Source organism: Trachemys scripta, chromosome 11 (genome assembly GCF_013100865.1).
Source record: "Trachemys scripta elegans isolate TJP31775 chromosome 11, CAS_Tse_1.0, whole genome shotgun sequence".
Taxonomy (NCBI): Eukaryota; Metazoa; Chordata; order Testudines; family Emydidae; genus Trachemys; species Trachemys scripta.
Window position 1 is genome coordinate 16273559 of NC_048308.1, and position 13865 is coordinate 16287423.

General features: G+C 42.2%; 1 protein-coding gene across 3 annotated transcripts in view; it reads left to right on the forward strand.

Moving 5' to 3' along the window:
• The window catches only part of MGAT5 (alpha-1,6-mannosylglycoprotein 6-beta-N-acetylglucosaminyltransferase), a 242963-nt gene that overhangs the window by 156189 nt on the left and 72909 nt on the right, over positions 1-13865 (forward strand). For all 3 annotated transcript variants that reach the window (XM_034785257.1, XM_034785258.1, XM_034785259.1), the window contains exon 10: positions 10063-10196. In XM_034785257.1, the coding sequence (XP_034641148.1) occupies positions 10063-10196 (134 nt within the window). The remainder of the gene's footprint in view (positions 1-10062; positions 10197-13865) is intronic.

The window sequence follows — 13865 nt, forward strand, 5'->3', positions numbered from 1 at the left end:
TTCACGTTACAATTGTTCTGGTAGTAACCCACTTGATGAGCAAACCCCACAGGATTTTTGGGCACTGCAGGGATCTTTTAGCTTAGGTATGAAGAGCACTGCTGCAGAGCGAATGAGAAAACAAAAGAAACACGCACAAGGGAGAGAGAGAAGCAACCAGCTTTATCATGAAAATTATTTATTGCCAGGTAATAACCATAGGGGAGCCAAACAAACAAAACAGTTAGAATATTAAATCTAACTTAAATTTGATTATAAAAGTCAGGGTTAGAAAACTATAATTGATCACGCAAGTAGGGTCAGAAGGCTATAACTAGAGAGAGAGAGAGAACTGGGTTCTCACTACTCCATGAAGCTTGACTCAATCAGGGGTCCCAGGTGGTGGTGGTAACTGAGGGTCCAGAGTGCTGGAGACAGGCAGAGCCCCCAGCACGATCAGTCAGGAGAAGATCCAGAGTTTGGATCCAGGCATCAGAACACTTACTTGAGCATGGGTAGGAGTTTTTGTAGAGAAACAACAATGGTTCAAGGGAGAACACTAGATTTGTTTGTGTGAACTGATGGCTCAAGGGAGTATACCAAAGTTGTTTTGTTCAGGGTAGCCAATGGGAGCTGATCACTCCCGGCTATGGGCGGTGTTCCTTGGAGGGAGCTCACAGTACAATTAGGGAGCTTCATTGTCTTGATACTAATAAAGGTTTTATTACTAGAATTGGTCTGATAACTACTGAGCTGGGTGTGTGCAGGCGTGGGTTCATTAACATCTGGAGCAGAGATTCCCCCATTATGCAGTGCTTCCCTGCTTTTCTGGTCCCAGAGTTCCGTGCAGTTCTTGCCTTGGAATCTTTGTTCTCCATTCTGTATGCTAATGGAGATGTCTCCTTGTCCATCTTCCATGCAAATGAGGCTAGGGGAGTTTCCTTAATCCTGTCATCCTTATCCCAGGGGTTTAGGTGTGTCTCCTACTGCCTTTTCATTGCTTTTTGTAAGTCTGTCTTCTGAACGGTTCTGGTTCAAGCAGAGGCCTGGGGGGTGTGCGGGAAGGAGGTCTTTTGTGAGTCAGACAGGCTGGGTACTGTGCCCTGGTTCCCCAAGAACACAGAGCTGCTAGGTGACACTGGAGACTGAGGACCTCTGTTTATCCACTGAAATAGTACTTGCACAGTCAGTGGCAATACCTTTCACACACTGTCCCAACTCTGAGCTGGAGAGACCCATCTTTAAGGATGAATGGGTAGTTCAATCTCTGGCCTATTGAGTTTACTGGGGCTACAAGTTGTGGTGGCCTTTGTGATGTATAAATATCTGTCCACTGGGAACTGAACTGAGGCTTTTAACTGCTATTATTATTAAGGGCATGAGAGTAAACTGTTCCACTGCATAGGAAAGATAAGTAGTATGTCAAGAGACTACCCTGGCTTAACCCGGAGATCTTCAATGATCTGAAACTCCAAAAAGAGTCCTACAAAAAAGTGGAAACTAGGTCAAATTACAAAGGATGAATATCAACAAATAACAGAAGTATGTAGGGGCAAAATTAGAAAGCCAAGGCACAAAATGAGATTAAACTAGCTCTAGAGATAAAGAGTAACAAGAAAACATTCTAAAAATACATTAGACGCAAGAGGAAGACCAAGGACAGGGGTAGGCCCATTACTCAATGAGGGAGGAGGGGAGGCAGAAGTGCTACATGACTTTTCTTTCGGTTTTCACCAAAAAGATTTAGTTGCAATTGGACATGTAACACAGTGAATGATCGTGAAAATGAGGTATGATATGAGGCTAAAATTGGGAAAGAACAAGTTAAAAATTACTTAAACAAGTTAGGTATCTTCAAATCACCGGGGCCTGGTGAAATACATCCTAGAATACTCAAGGAGCTGACTGAGGAGATATCTGAGCCATTAGCAATTGACTTTGAAAAGTCATGGAAGATGGGAGAGATTCCAGAGGACTGAAAAAGGACAAGTATAATGCCAATCTATAAAAAGGGAAATAAGGACAACCTGGGGAATTACAGACCAGTCAGCTTAACTTTAGTACCCGGAAAGATAATGGAGCAAATAATCAAGCAATCAGTTTGCAAACACCTATAAGATAATAAGGTGATAAGTAACATTTTTCAAGAACAAATCATGCCAAACCAAATTAATAGCTTTCTTTGACAAGGTAACAAGCCTTGTGGATGCGGGGGAAGTGGTAGATGTGGTATATATTGACTTTAGTCAGGTTTTTGATACTGTTTCACATAACCTTCTCCTAAACAAGCTAGGGAAATACAACTTAGATGGAACTACTATAAGGTGGGTGCATAACTAGTTCCTAGATAATAATCATCAGTTTTTCACTATCCAGCTGGAAAGGCATATCAAGTGGGGTCCCATAGAGATCAGTTCTAGGTCCAGGTCTGTTCAATATCTTCATCAATGATTAGATAATAGCATAGAGAGTACACTTATAAAGTTTGCGGATAATACCAAGCTGGGAGGGGTTGCAGGTGCTTTGGAGGATAGGATTAAAATTCAAAATGACCTGGAGAAATGGTCTGAAGTAAATAGGATGAAATTCAATAAGGACAAATGCAAAGTACTCCACTTAGGAAGGAACAATCAGTTGCCCACATAGAAAATGGAACTCCTGGAGAAAATCTGAGCCATTGCAGTGCAGCAGAAAAATGCCCCGCCCCGCACATTCCCTTTGCTTCCTTGCAGAAAATGGTTTGTGTGGGGAAGCAAAGAAAAGATGCACCAATGCTCATTCCCTCGTCCCGGCAGTTCAGGCGCTCTGTTTGGTCTGCTGGGAGAGAGGTAAATCACTCTGGGTCTGGGGATGCCCTGGGCACAGCTGGGACGTGGGGGGGAGGGAGACAAAGGAGAACAGAGATGGAGTTCCCCCTTCCCTGCACAGAGTAGCCGGGACTGGGTCAGATCAACCCCCTGAAACTTTCCCTGGCTGCAGAAAGCTCTGCACCGGGAGGGGTAGGGGGGGCATTTGGGCAGACAGGAAGCAGCTCCCCGTACAGTGGCCCCTCCCCCTACCCGGGCACCCAGAATCCCCCCAACCAAGCCCCCCCAAACACCCCTGCTAAGCCTCACTCCCTACATCTGGACCCCCACCCCACTGAGCCCCAACCATCTGCACCCTGAGCCGCCCCCCAGTTTCCCTCTCCCACTGAGCCCTAACCACCTTCACCTGGACTCCCCTGCAGAGTCCCATTCCCCCTGCACACAGAACCCTGCACCGAGCCCCTGTGCATCCAGATTCTTTCCCCTCCCCCGGGCCTCCCACCGAGCAGCCTGCACCCAAATTGCACCACACAGAGCCCTGGTACTCTTGAGGGAATTATTTACCAAAAAATTAAAATTCTGCAAAGTTCTGCATATTTTATTTATTAAAATAACACACAAACACAAAATATATAATCATACCATTTTCAGTTATTTTTGTAATTTGCAAATAATTGAAAATGGTGTGATCATATTGTGTTATTTTGACAAAATATGCAGAATTTTGTTAAATTTTAAAATGTATGCAGAATTTTTAATTTTTTTGGTGCAGAATTCCCTCAGGAGTAAAAAAATGGGAAATGACTGCCTAGGAAGGAGTACTGCAGAAAGGGATCTAGGGATCAGAGTGGATCGATCACAAGCTAAATATGAGTCAACAGTATAACACTGTTGCAAAGAAAACAAACATCATTCTGAGATGTATTAACAGGAGTGTTGTAAGCAAGACACGAGAAGTAATTCTTCTGCTCTACTCTGCGCTGATTAGGCCTCAACTGGAGTATTGTATCCAGTTCTGAGCGCCACATTTCAGGAAAGATGTGGACAAACTGGAGAAAGTCCAGAGAAGAGCAACAAAAATGGTTAAAGGTCTAGACATCATGTCCTGTGAGGGAAGACTGAAAAAATTGGGTTTGTTTAGTCCGGAGAAGAGAAGACTGATGGGGGACATGATAGCAGTTTTCAAGTACATGACAGGTGTTACAAGAAGGGAGAAAAATTATTCTCCTTAACCTCTGAGAATAGGACAAGAATCCATGAGCTTAAATTGTAGGAAGATATTAGGGAAAAAAACTGTCAGGGTAGTTGAGTGCTGAAATAATTTCTCTTTCTGTCTCTCTGTCTCTCTCCCCACCACACCGGAAACCAGCAGGTCTAAAATAGCTTATTGCAAAATGTTTCAGTGTGCTGTAAAAAGGAATCCAAACTCCTGGATTTAATAAAATATTTTTTTTGTGTGACTTGCAATCTTGACTGTTTCTAAATTGCTTCTAAATCAAGTTGGTGGTGTCACTCAAAATTCCCAATAAATTCTGTTTTTTTTTTAAAGTGAATGTACTGAAATGTATTCTCATGGAGGCAGAAAAAAAGTCAGCTTAGCCTTTCTCCGAGCCTCAGTTTTTTCTAAGTTCCATCTTTTCCATCATAGGCTTATTTTAAATTATGCTCATGCCCAAGCTTGCACATTACAGAATTGTCTCATAGGTACTTGGAAGGAAATTCGAAATAAAGATAGGTTCTGCTCTGAGGAGCACACTAATCAATCTAATCTTGTTTTCCACTGAATTTCTTTGGTTGTCTTTCTGCCAGATATGATTCTATCATTAGGCCAGAATGGCAAAAAAATGTGTGTAAAATGAAAATGGTCTCTTCCTTTTTTTTTCCATTTAATTTCCTATTTGCCATGTTTTATAATGAAGATATGTAAATGTAGCATGACACCAAGGTTGTTTGATTAGCTTTCCATTTTTTTTATTTCATGAATCATTACATCTTAAAATGTCAATATATTTTCCCTATTTTTTTCTAATTCAACTTTTATCCTGGTTCATGAGTTTTGCAATTAAATTTGGCTCTAAACAAATTTGTGTGAACTACAATTTTTCTTAGTTTTGCTTTTTAAAATAAATTGGTTACCAGTGCCCCTTCCCCCATACACAAACACAGAGTAACATAAGCTTCTTGGCAAATTTTGTCAGTGAAAGAATTTGTTACTTAACCTGGATAATTCCAGTGTCAAAGCAGATGTTTACATATATTTTAGTTTATTCCAATAGAATGAACATTATCATATAGAACTGCTACCTTATCATTGCTTCTTTACTAATTGCTGTCTTCATTTATTAATATTTAATAGCTGTACAGTTCTTGTTATAACTACAGTATGAGCCCTTTTTTGGTTCTATAGTGAAGCTAAGAGTGTTTCTGTGCTCGCATTCCTTAGTTTTATGTCAGTTAAATTCTCTCAGCAGATGTCCGTATGCTGACCAGTTTAGTCTGCTTGTACAGAACAGGCTTGAATGTGAATTAAATTCGAACTTGCTGTTTGTTCATTTCAGTATTCACTGCTGTTTTGTAAGAGAACTTTAGCTCAAAGGAAGTTATTGATGATTTCAAATTAGGTGACTAGAGTTAGCAGCTCCAAAAGCAGCAACTCTTGCTGCTGGGAGTTCTGAAATTCTGAACGAACCAAATCCTGTTTTTGTTCATTTCTCTTGCTTGTAGCACCAGTGATGACATCAGGTAACACATGTCCAGTATCATTGGTGCTGCCAGTATCACGAATGTAACGAAACTGATTTGGCTTTGATGTATAACACAACTGCTATTCAAAATGATATATTCTGTATAAATAAAAACGAGGAGTCCTTTTGGCACATTAGAGACTAACCAATTTATTTGGACATAAGCTTTCATGGGCTAGAACCACTTCATCGGATGCATGAAGTGAAAAATACAGGAGCAGGTATAAATACATGTAAGGATGGGGATTGCTTTACCAAGTGTGAGTTCAGGCTAATGAGATAAATCAATTAACAGCAGGATACCAAGGGAGGAAAAATAACTTTTGAAATGGTAAGAGAGTGGCCCATTACAGACTGTTGACAACAAGGTCTGAGTAACAGTAGGGAGAAATTAATATTGGGGAAAGTAAGTTTAGATTTTATAATGACCCAAACACTCCCAGTGCTTATTCAGGCCTAATCTGATGGTATTCTGTATAAAGAAGCCCTGAAAGGAAGTCTGCTTAAATTTTTACATTAGAAATGCAGGTCCTAACTAGCTAGAAAGATTCTGTGGCCTACACTGGAAAAGCCACCCATTGCTGCCAGTAGATGTCAGGAATGGTGTTACTGAAGCATTGTTGAATGATTGTAAACTGTTAGTACAGGCAAGGAAAAACAACAATAAGCATCAGCTACTGTAACTTTAACAATGTTAAAACCCAAATTATAGGGAAATCAGGGGGAGGTTGTTACTTTAAAAAAAAAATCCAGTCCCTGTTCTCCATCCTATCTTCCTTTCATAGACCTAGAGGTTTATTGCTCACTCTTGAGTTTTTATAGAAAATATACTAAATAATGTGGATATTTCAGTTGTTTGATTTTATTTTTTTCTTACTTTAAATACATTAGGCAGATTTATAGTGACCTTACTGTAGGTAAGAGTCTCTTGAAAGGTTGTTGCGGAGTGTGGGGGACTCAGGGCCCTGCACCCCTGGCTTCCTGCAATTCACCATGACTCTCAGCTAGCCAGTAAAGCAGAAGGTTTATTTAGACAACAGGAACACAGTCCAAGACAGGTCTTGCAAGCACAGACAACAGGATCCCCCTCAGTTAGGTCCATCTTGGGGTCCCTGGGCACCCCAGCCCCCTTGGGAGGTCAGAGCCCCGTCTGCCTCCCAGCCATATCACCAGCCAGCTCCTGAAACTCTCCCTTCAGCGACCCCTCCCACAGCCTTTGTTCAGTTTCCCGGGCAAAGGTGTCACGTGGCCTTTAACCCCTTCCTGGGTTCTCATGTTACATGCTCAGGTATTCGTCAGTCAGTCTCCCATCCCCCAATGCAGACTATCCTAGCCACACTCCCCTGTCAGCATTCAAAGACCACAGTAAGAACAGTCCCAGTTCGTCATAAAGGTGCTTCTGAAAAACTTGATATCTTTAAACAATTAAGTACTAATGTAATAATGTGGTGTCTGAGCACAGTTTTCAGTAAGATCTTCCCTCACTCCCAAGCTATTGGAAGCATAGGACACTTCAGACTTCATTTAATACTTTCTGCTACAGTGTGTTCTGTGGAGATGGTTTAAAACCAGCAAATATATCCAAGAATTCGTGGTACATAATTATTTTTGTAACACTTAGAGTACTGCTGCTCAACATAAATGTCTCATTTTAAATAAAATCCATTAAGACTCAACCAAGCATGCCACTGCATACCCTTGTCAACCTTACAGCAGTTTGAAGGCACTCTTTAACTGTCTGCATGTGTCATGACACACACCCTGCTGTGTCTTATGGCTCAGGTTTGCCTTTCCAGACCTTTCTTAACTGACCTTCCCTTTCCTTATTCGTTTCTCCATTCCCACATGCCATTTTCGAATAAACACACCCTTCATTTACTTCCCTCCTTGATTAGCTCGCTTTCAGCTGCACCTTCCATCACTTCTGTATCTCTATCATCCTGCTGCTTCAGAGACCCTTTGTTTTCTCTATATTGGATCCTTTCCAATTGCAGATCCAGCTGTTTAAATCAGCCGTACATGTAGCATTAAATATACCTGAAGCATTTGTGCTCCTCATGTAGATGATTCAACAGGCCCCAATGAGGTCTCAATTCTTCAGATTCCTAGAAGTCTCTCAAGTCACACATCTGACCAAAGTGTGCATTGATTAGGAATGCTGGATTGAGACTACCCAAGAAACAAGAATGCTGTTCTTACTCTCCAATTTACTGCTGCAGAGTCTGTTTTTGTCCTGCTGGAGTGTTCTCTGTGATGCAGAGATAATTGCCACTGTTGTAAAACGTTCTCAATGAAAACAGTTGACATAAAACACTGAATAACTACTACAGAAACTGAACTGTCAGCTTTGTTGTTTTGCGATTCACAGTATGTTGTATTTTTCTATTCATTTTGCTTGAAAGATCCCTATAGGGATAAAACGTGTAAATTATTCTGTCCTGTGCTCTCAAATATGAAGGTAACATTTCATATTAAAGCTACAATTTGCCATTGCTTTATGAATTTTCATTTAGACATTGGGGGCTGGAGGAGAAATTGTAAAAGAAATGTGTGAAACAAATGACTACAGATGACTGTACATATGTATTTTTAGGGCTAAGTTCTTTCTTCCTTTCTGAGGAAATGAGCTTATGCATAAGCTCGTGTATGGGGGCTGGGAGGGTAGATCACTTCTCAAAAGGGAGAGCAGGTGCTCACCAAGTCATTGGTTGCTATTGCAATCTGTTCCCCTTAGTAACTCATGCAGCTGCAGGACCCTCACCAGTGGGGGATGGAAAGTGGATCCATGTAGCTGTAGATCAGTTGGTCATGCCTTCGCCCTCAATGTGCAGTGACATAGATCAAACCCTGCAGAGCTATACTATATAACACACTTTGGTGTAGACCCCACTTTTACAAGCTCCCTGACGTCTATCTGCTACAACCCATATTTTGCTCTTTTTTTGAGGGGAGGGGGGCAGTTCTGCTCCCTTTCAAACCATATGTGCCGCTTGGGTTGTTGGAGGGAGACAATTCTCAGCCCTTAAAAAGATTAGGAGACACCAAAATTAGAATCAGTGTCCATTTAGAAGAGTCAGCAGTCATTATTTTCTATCTGAATTACATTAACCTAAGGGCCCTAGTCATGGACCAGGACCCTGTAGTGCTAGGAGCTGTACATAGAACACAAAGATAGTCCCTGCCCCCCAGAGCTTTCAGTCTGTACATAAGACAAGAAACAACAGCTCGATACAGACAGATGGGAGTGCAAGGAAACAATGAGACAACATTGGTCGGCATGACTGACGACTGGTCTCAACAAACTAGTGGCCTAACTGCTGTCAAGTTGTAGGCATCAAGGTAAAAAAAAAAAGAGTTTTAAGGAGTGATTTGAAGGGAGATAATGAGGTAGCTTTGCATATGATTAAGGAGATCTCCTTCCAACCGTGAGGGGGCAGTATGGGAGAAAGCACAAAGGTGCTTGTGTGAAAAGTTAACAAGTGGACAATGGAGGTTGGCATCATGGGCCAATCCTTAGCAGGAGTCAGCATTTCAGTAGTGAATGAGAGATGCCAGCTACAGTGAGGATAGGCCATGATGGGCCTGGAAAGTAAAGACAAACAGCTTATGTTTGATGTGATAGAGAAGGGAGAGCCAGTGGAAGGATTCAAAGAGAGAGGTAAATTATACTTTTAAATCTTTTCTAGTTTTTGCTATAAATTAGGGACAGAGAGGAATTTAAAACCTTTTTCTTTGATTCTTTACACTGTGCCTTTAAGCAGCTAGTCCCAGATGAATATGCTAAGTTAATAAAGTGTATCCAACAAAACCAAATACCAGACATGTGCATTTTCCATTTTCGTTTATATGAATGCACAGTTGTTAGTGACTTTTGAAACCTACATTTGAACAGAACATAAGAACGGCCGTACCGGGTCAGACCAAAGGTCCATCTAGCCCAGTATCCTGTCTACCGACAGTGGCCAATGCCAGGTGCCCCAGAGGGAGTGAACCTAACAGGCAATGATCAAGTGCTCTCTCTCCTGCCATCCATCTCCACCCTCTGACAAACAGAGGCTAGAGACACCATTCCTTACCCATCCTGGCTAGTAGCCATTAATGGACTTAACCACCATGAATTTATCCAGTTCTCTTTTCAACGCTGTTATAGTCCTAGCCTTCACAACCCCCTCAGGTAAGGAGTTCCACAAGTTGACTGTGCACTGCGTGAAGAAGAACTTTCTTCTATTTGTTTTAAACCTGCTGCCTATGAATTTCATTTGGTGACCCCTAGTTCTTGTATTATGGGAATAAGTAAATAACTTTTCCTTATCCACTTTCTCCACATTTGTTCTTCTCAAAGCCTGTTTGGTTGCATCTATGCTTGGTGACATTTATTATTTCAATGAAAATAAACAGTAAAAAACATTTTTGTGATTGCACAATTTAGAAATGATTAAGGTTTGTTCTGGGTAAAGGAAGTTCTTAAATTTAAAAGAAAAGCTTAATCAAAGAAGAACATGAACGATTTTAATTGCTTGTTTTTCATTCAGGTGTATGTTACGAGTACTGGATTCGTTCGGGACTGAACCTGAGTTTAATCATGCTCATTATGCCCAGTCTAAAGGCCACAAGACGCCATGGGGGAAATGGAACCTTAATCCACAGCAGTTTTATACAATGTTCCGTAAGTATCCTTGTTTTCATATATAATTGCTTCTAGAGCTAGAATTAAAAGTGAATGTTCCCATTAGGGAGAATCTTTGCAGTTTCAAAAGCTAGGTCATAATCTAGCAAAACGCAGAGGACAGGGGGCTTGTAATTCTGTTTTTGAATATGCAAAGCTGCAGTACACTCAGCACAAATGCACAAAAGAACAGTATTAACTGGATATAAATTTTGGTAAGGAGGTTTATTCTAAAATTAGTTTTCCAACACACGCTGATGTCTGGTGTTCACTTTTGTTAGCTTCAGTTTCTCAAACGCTTCTGCAGAGTGATTGGTGGTTGTTTTTTGACATATCTGCAGAGTGATTCCATTTGGTAGACTAAATTACTGTTGTATATGATCATTTTAAGTCAGAGTTCTTCAGGCTGTGATGTTGTATTTATACCTTTTTTCATAAGTTTTGTCTTTAACTGAACAGAGCACAATGCTTTCCCCATTGCTTTTTGTTCAGATATCATAAACTCACAATCTCCATCATTCAACATAATTTTTGCATCTGTAGTTTTCCTTGCAGATAGTTTCAAGATTTGCTTGTACCCAGTTTGTTTTTCTGTTATGAGCATTTAAATTGAGGTGGACTGATTCAAATTATTTGAACCCAACAACCTGCAATTCTGTTGAAAATTAAAACATGTACTTGAGAACAATGTAGCTGAAAGTTGCACTTATTGACTATTATTAAAAAAGTAAAGCTTTTCAGTGGCTCTGAAATATTTAGACAACATATGCAATGCCTGATATGTGTGCCTGAAAAATCAGTGTCAGCTAATCAAATTGTTGTAGGGAGTGTAGTGTGTTTAGATCAAGAAATTGGGAGCCAGAACTTTTAAGTTGTATTCCTATCTCTGCAGCTGTGACTCACTTATGTGATTTTTGGCAAGCTAACTAACACCTCCTATGCCATTTCAACAGGCATCAGCAAAAACAAGGCAAGCATGTTTATTGGGGGACAGTCAGGTTTTTTCCTTGAAAAGACACCAGATATATGCCTATCCTATATTATTCCCTTTGGACATAACAAATTAATGAATCCCACCCAATGTTGTCAAAAACACCCTGATAAATCCCAAACATTAGTCATGTTGGGTAACCAAACAGTAATAACCTACAGAGGTCAATCAAGATACCTCGTTTCATTATACTCGTTTCATACACACACAGCTCATCTGCATTTATTGTGAATATACAGATTCATTATTGTCTGAAACGCAGTACATATTTGATTTTTTTCCTTTGGACAACCACAATGCATCTTTTCAGTAATGGCAAGGTGTGCGCTAATATTGCTCGACTTCAACAATGATTGCTAGAAAGAAGTGTCCAGTTTTCCTGTTTTAGTTGTAATGGTTCAGTGTGTTAGGACTGCAGTCAAATGAGGTAGAACATTCATGGAGACAAATATCGCCTTCTTGACAGAATGGGGGAAGGTTGAAAGGTCTCCACTTTGCTTCGGTAAATGTCCAGGAGACAGAATAAGATATCATTTTGTTCACAAATTTCTTAATCCATTGAGTCTTTTCTTCTCTCATAATTCATGAAGTGAACTTTTGAAAATTTTAACCCACATACATTTAAAAGTGATTTTGAGTGTCCAACTTAAGACCTCTTAAAGAAGATGAGGGGGAGTCAGCTTCAGAAAGTGCTGGGCCTATGAAAACCAGGCCAATTTCATGTCTCAGTTTGGGCACCCAAAATCCCTCTTGAAAATTTTGACCATGTTATGTTTAATTTCCATACTCAACTTGGTTTAGAGGATGGTAAGTAGTGCTTGACAACTTGGAAGTATCTTTGTTCTCTTCGATCTTCTATACCCGGTCAGGTGCATGGGTTATAGTCGCTTTGTCATATAATGGAGAAAGATTATGCAGTCTTCCAGTTTCACCCCTATGTGGTAAGGGTCTAACAGCTGCTCAGACTTCAGTGGTCTCCAGCAGCAGGTGGAGAATAGTCACCTTTGCAGGCTGTCTAAGAGCAGGAGAGGCCTGGAAAAGGACTTCCATGCAGTTATGCATAGTTACTTCTGGGATCCAATCCATGTACCAATGTCCAGTGCAACCCCAAAAGCAGGTGATGCTTGCTAGGTAGGGGCATGGTGAGAACAGGCATACTATTCCCTGTTCAGACTTGGCAGACAAGCTTGTCAAACTTTAACTTCAGAGTTTGGGCTTTTTTCACCTTGTATGCAGAGGTTCATACTGACATTTTGTTCTTTAAGTAGAACTGCTGCTAAAGGACACCTGTACTCTGGCAGCACTAAAGGGTTAATGCAGGGACGAGGAACCTTTTTTCTATCAGGGGCCACTGACCAACAGAAAAAATCAGTCGCAGGTCACACACAGCCCTGCGGGGGGTGAGGCTCAGGGCTTCCCCTAAGCTCTGGGGTGGGGCTAGAAATGATGGGTTCAGGGTATGGGAGGGGGCTCAGGGCTGTGGTGTGGGAGGAGGTGAGGGCTCCAGCTGGGGGTGCGGGCTCTGGTGTGGAGCTGGGGGTGAAGGGTTTGGGGTGCAGGAAGGGGCTCCGGGCTGGGGCCAAAGGATTTGGAGTGCGTGAGTGGGCTGAGGGCTGGGGCAGGGGGCTGGGGTGCAGGAGGTTTGGGATGCGGGCTCCGGGAGAGAGTTTGGGTGTGAGAGGGATTCTGACCTGGGGCAGGGGGTTTGGGGTGTGGGATCTGGCCAGGCAGCCCTTAACCTCGGGCAGCTCTCGGTCAGTGACGCAGCGGGGCTAGATGCAGGTTCCCTGCCTGCCAGGGCTCCGCACTGCTCCCAGAAGTGGCCACCATGTCCGGCCCCTATGCGGAGGGGGCAGGGGGCTCTGCACGGTGCGTGCTGCCCGCACCCACAGGTGCCGCTCCCGCAGTTCCCATTGGCTGCAGTTCCCAGCCAATGGGAGCTGCGGAGCTGGCGCTGGGGGTGGGGGCAACACGCGGAGCTTCCCTGACCACCCATGCTCCTAGGGGACATGCTGGGAGCTGCACAGAGCCGACAGCTCTGGCTCGTGGCTCCAGCCCCACGGTGGGGCAGGCTCGGAGCTTCTGGCCTGCGGCGCTGAGACTTGCTGTGGGCCGGATGAAATGATGCAGCAGGCCAGATTAAGGGAATAGAGACAAAAGGAAGGGATTTTATTTTCCATACAGTAACCAAGAAATAATGAGGAGTGAAAGGAAGAATTACATGTTTGCCGAATGTCGAGAGAGATCTGGTTTGTGCCCAGTGTATCTGAGAAATAGCTCAGGAACATTTTGAGAGTGTTGCCGATATGCTGCCAACCTTCACGAGAGCAAGGCTTATCTACTGTGCAAGTGCTGACAGCGGAAAGTAAACCAAACCCAATTTATTTAGAACCCTGTGAAGCTTGTCCCTGAATTAATGGGAGTTCCTCGTTGTTGCAGATTCTGTAAAAGAACTCCTTATTTGCTTTTTCATTGTTGGCTATATTTTGGGGCTACTTGCCAAGTCTTGGCTACTTGCTGTCTACCATGCTGTTGAGTTTAACTGCTCTGTAAAAATCTAAAAGACCCATTTAGTTCGTCATGCACTATGCATACAGTCCTAGAGAAGTACAGTGAAAGTTCAACAAATAAAGGAGCTGCATTCACAATTGTTTAGTGGCAAGTAACAAACAATATGG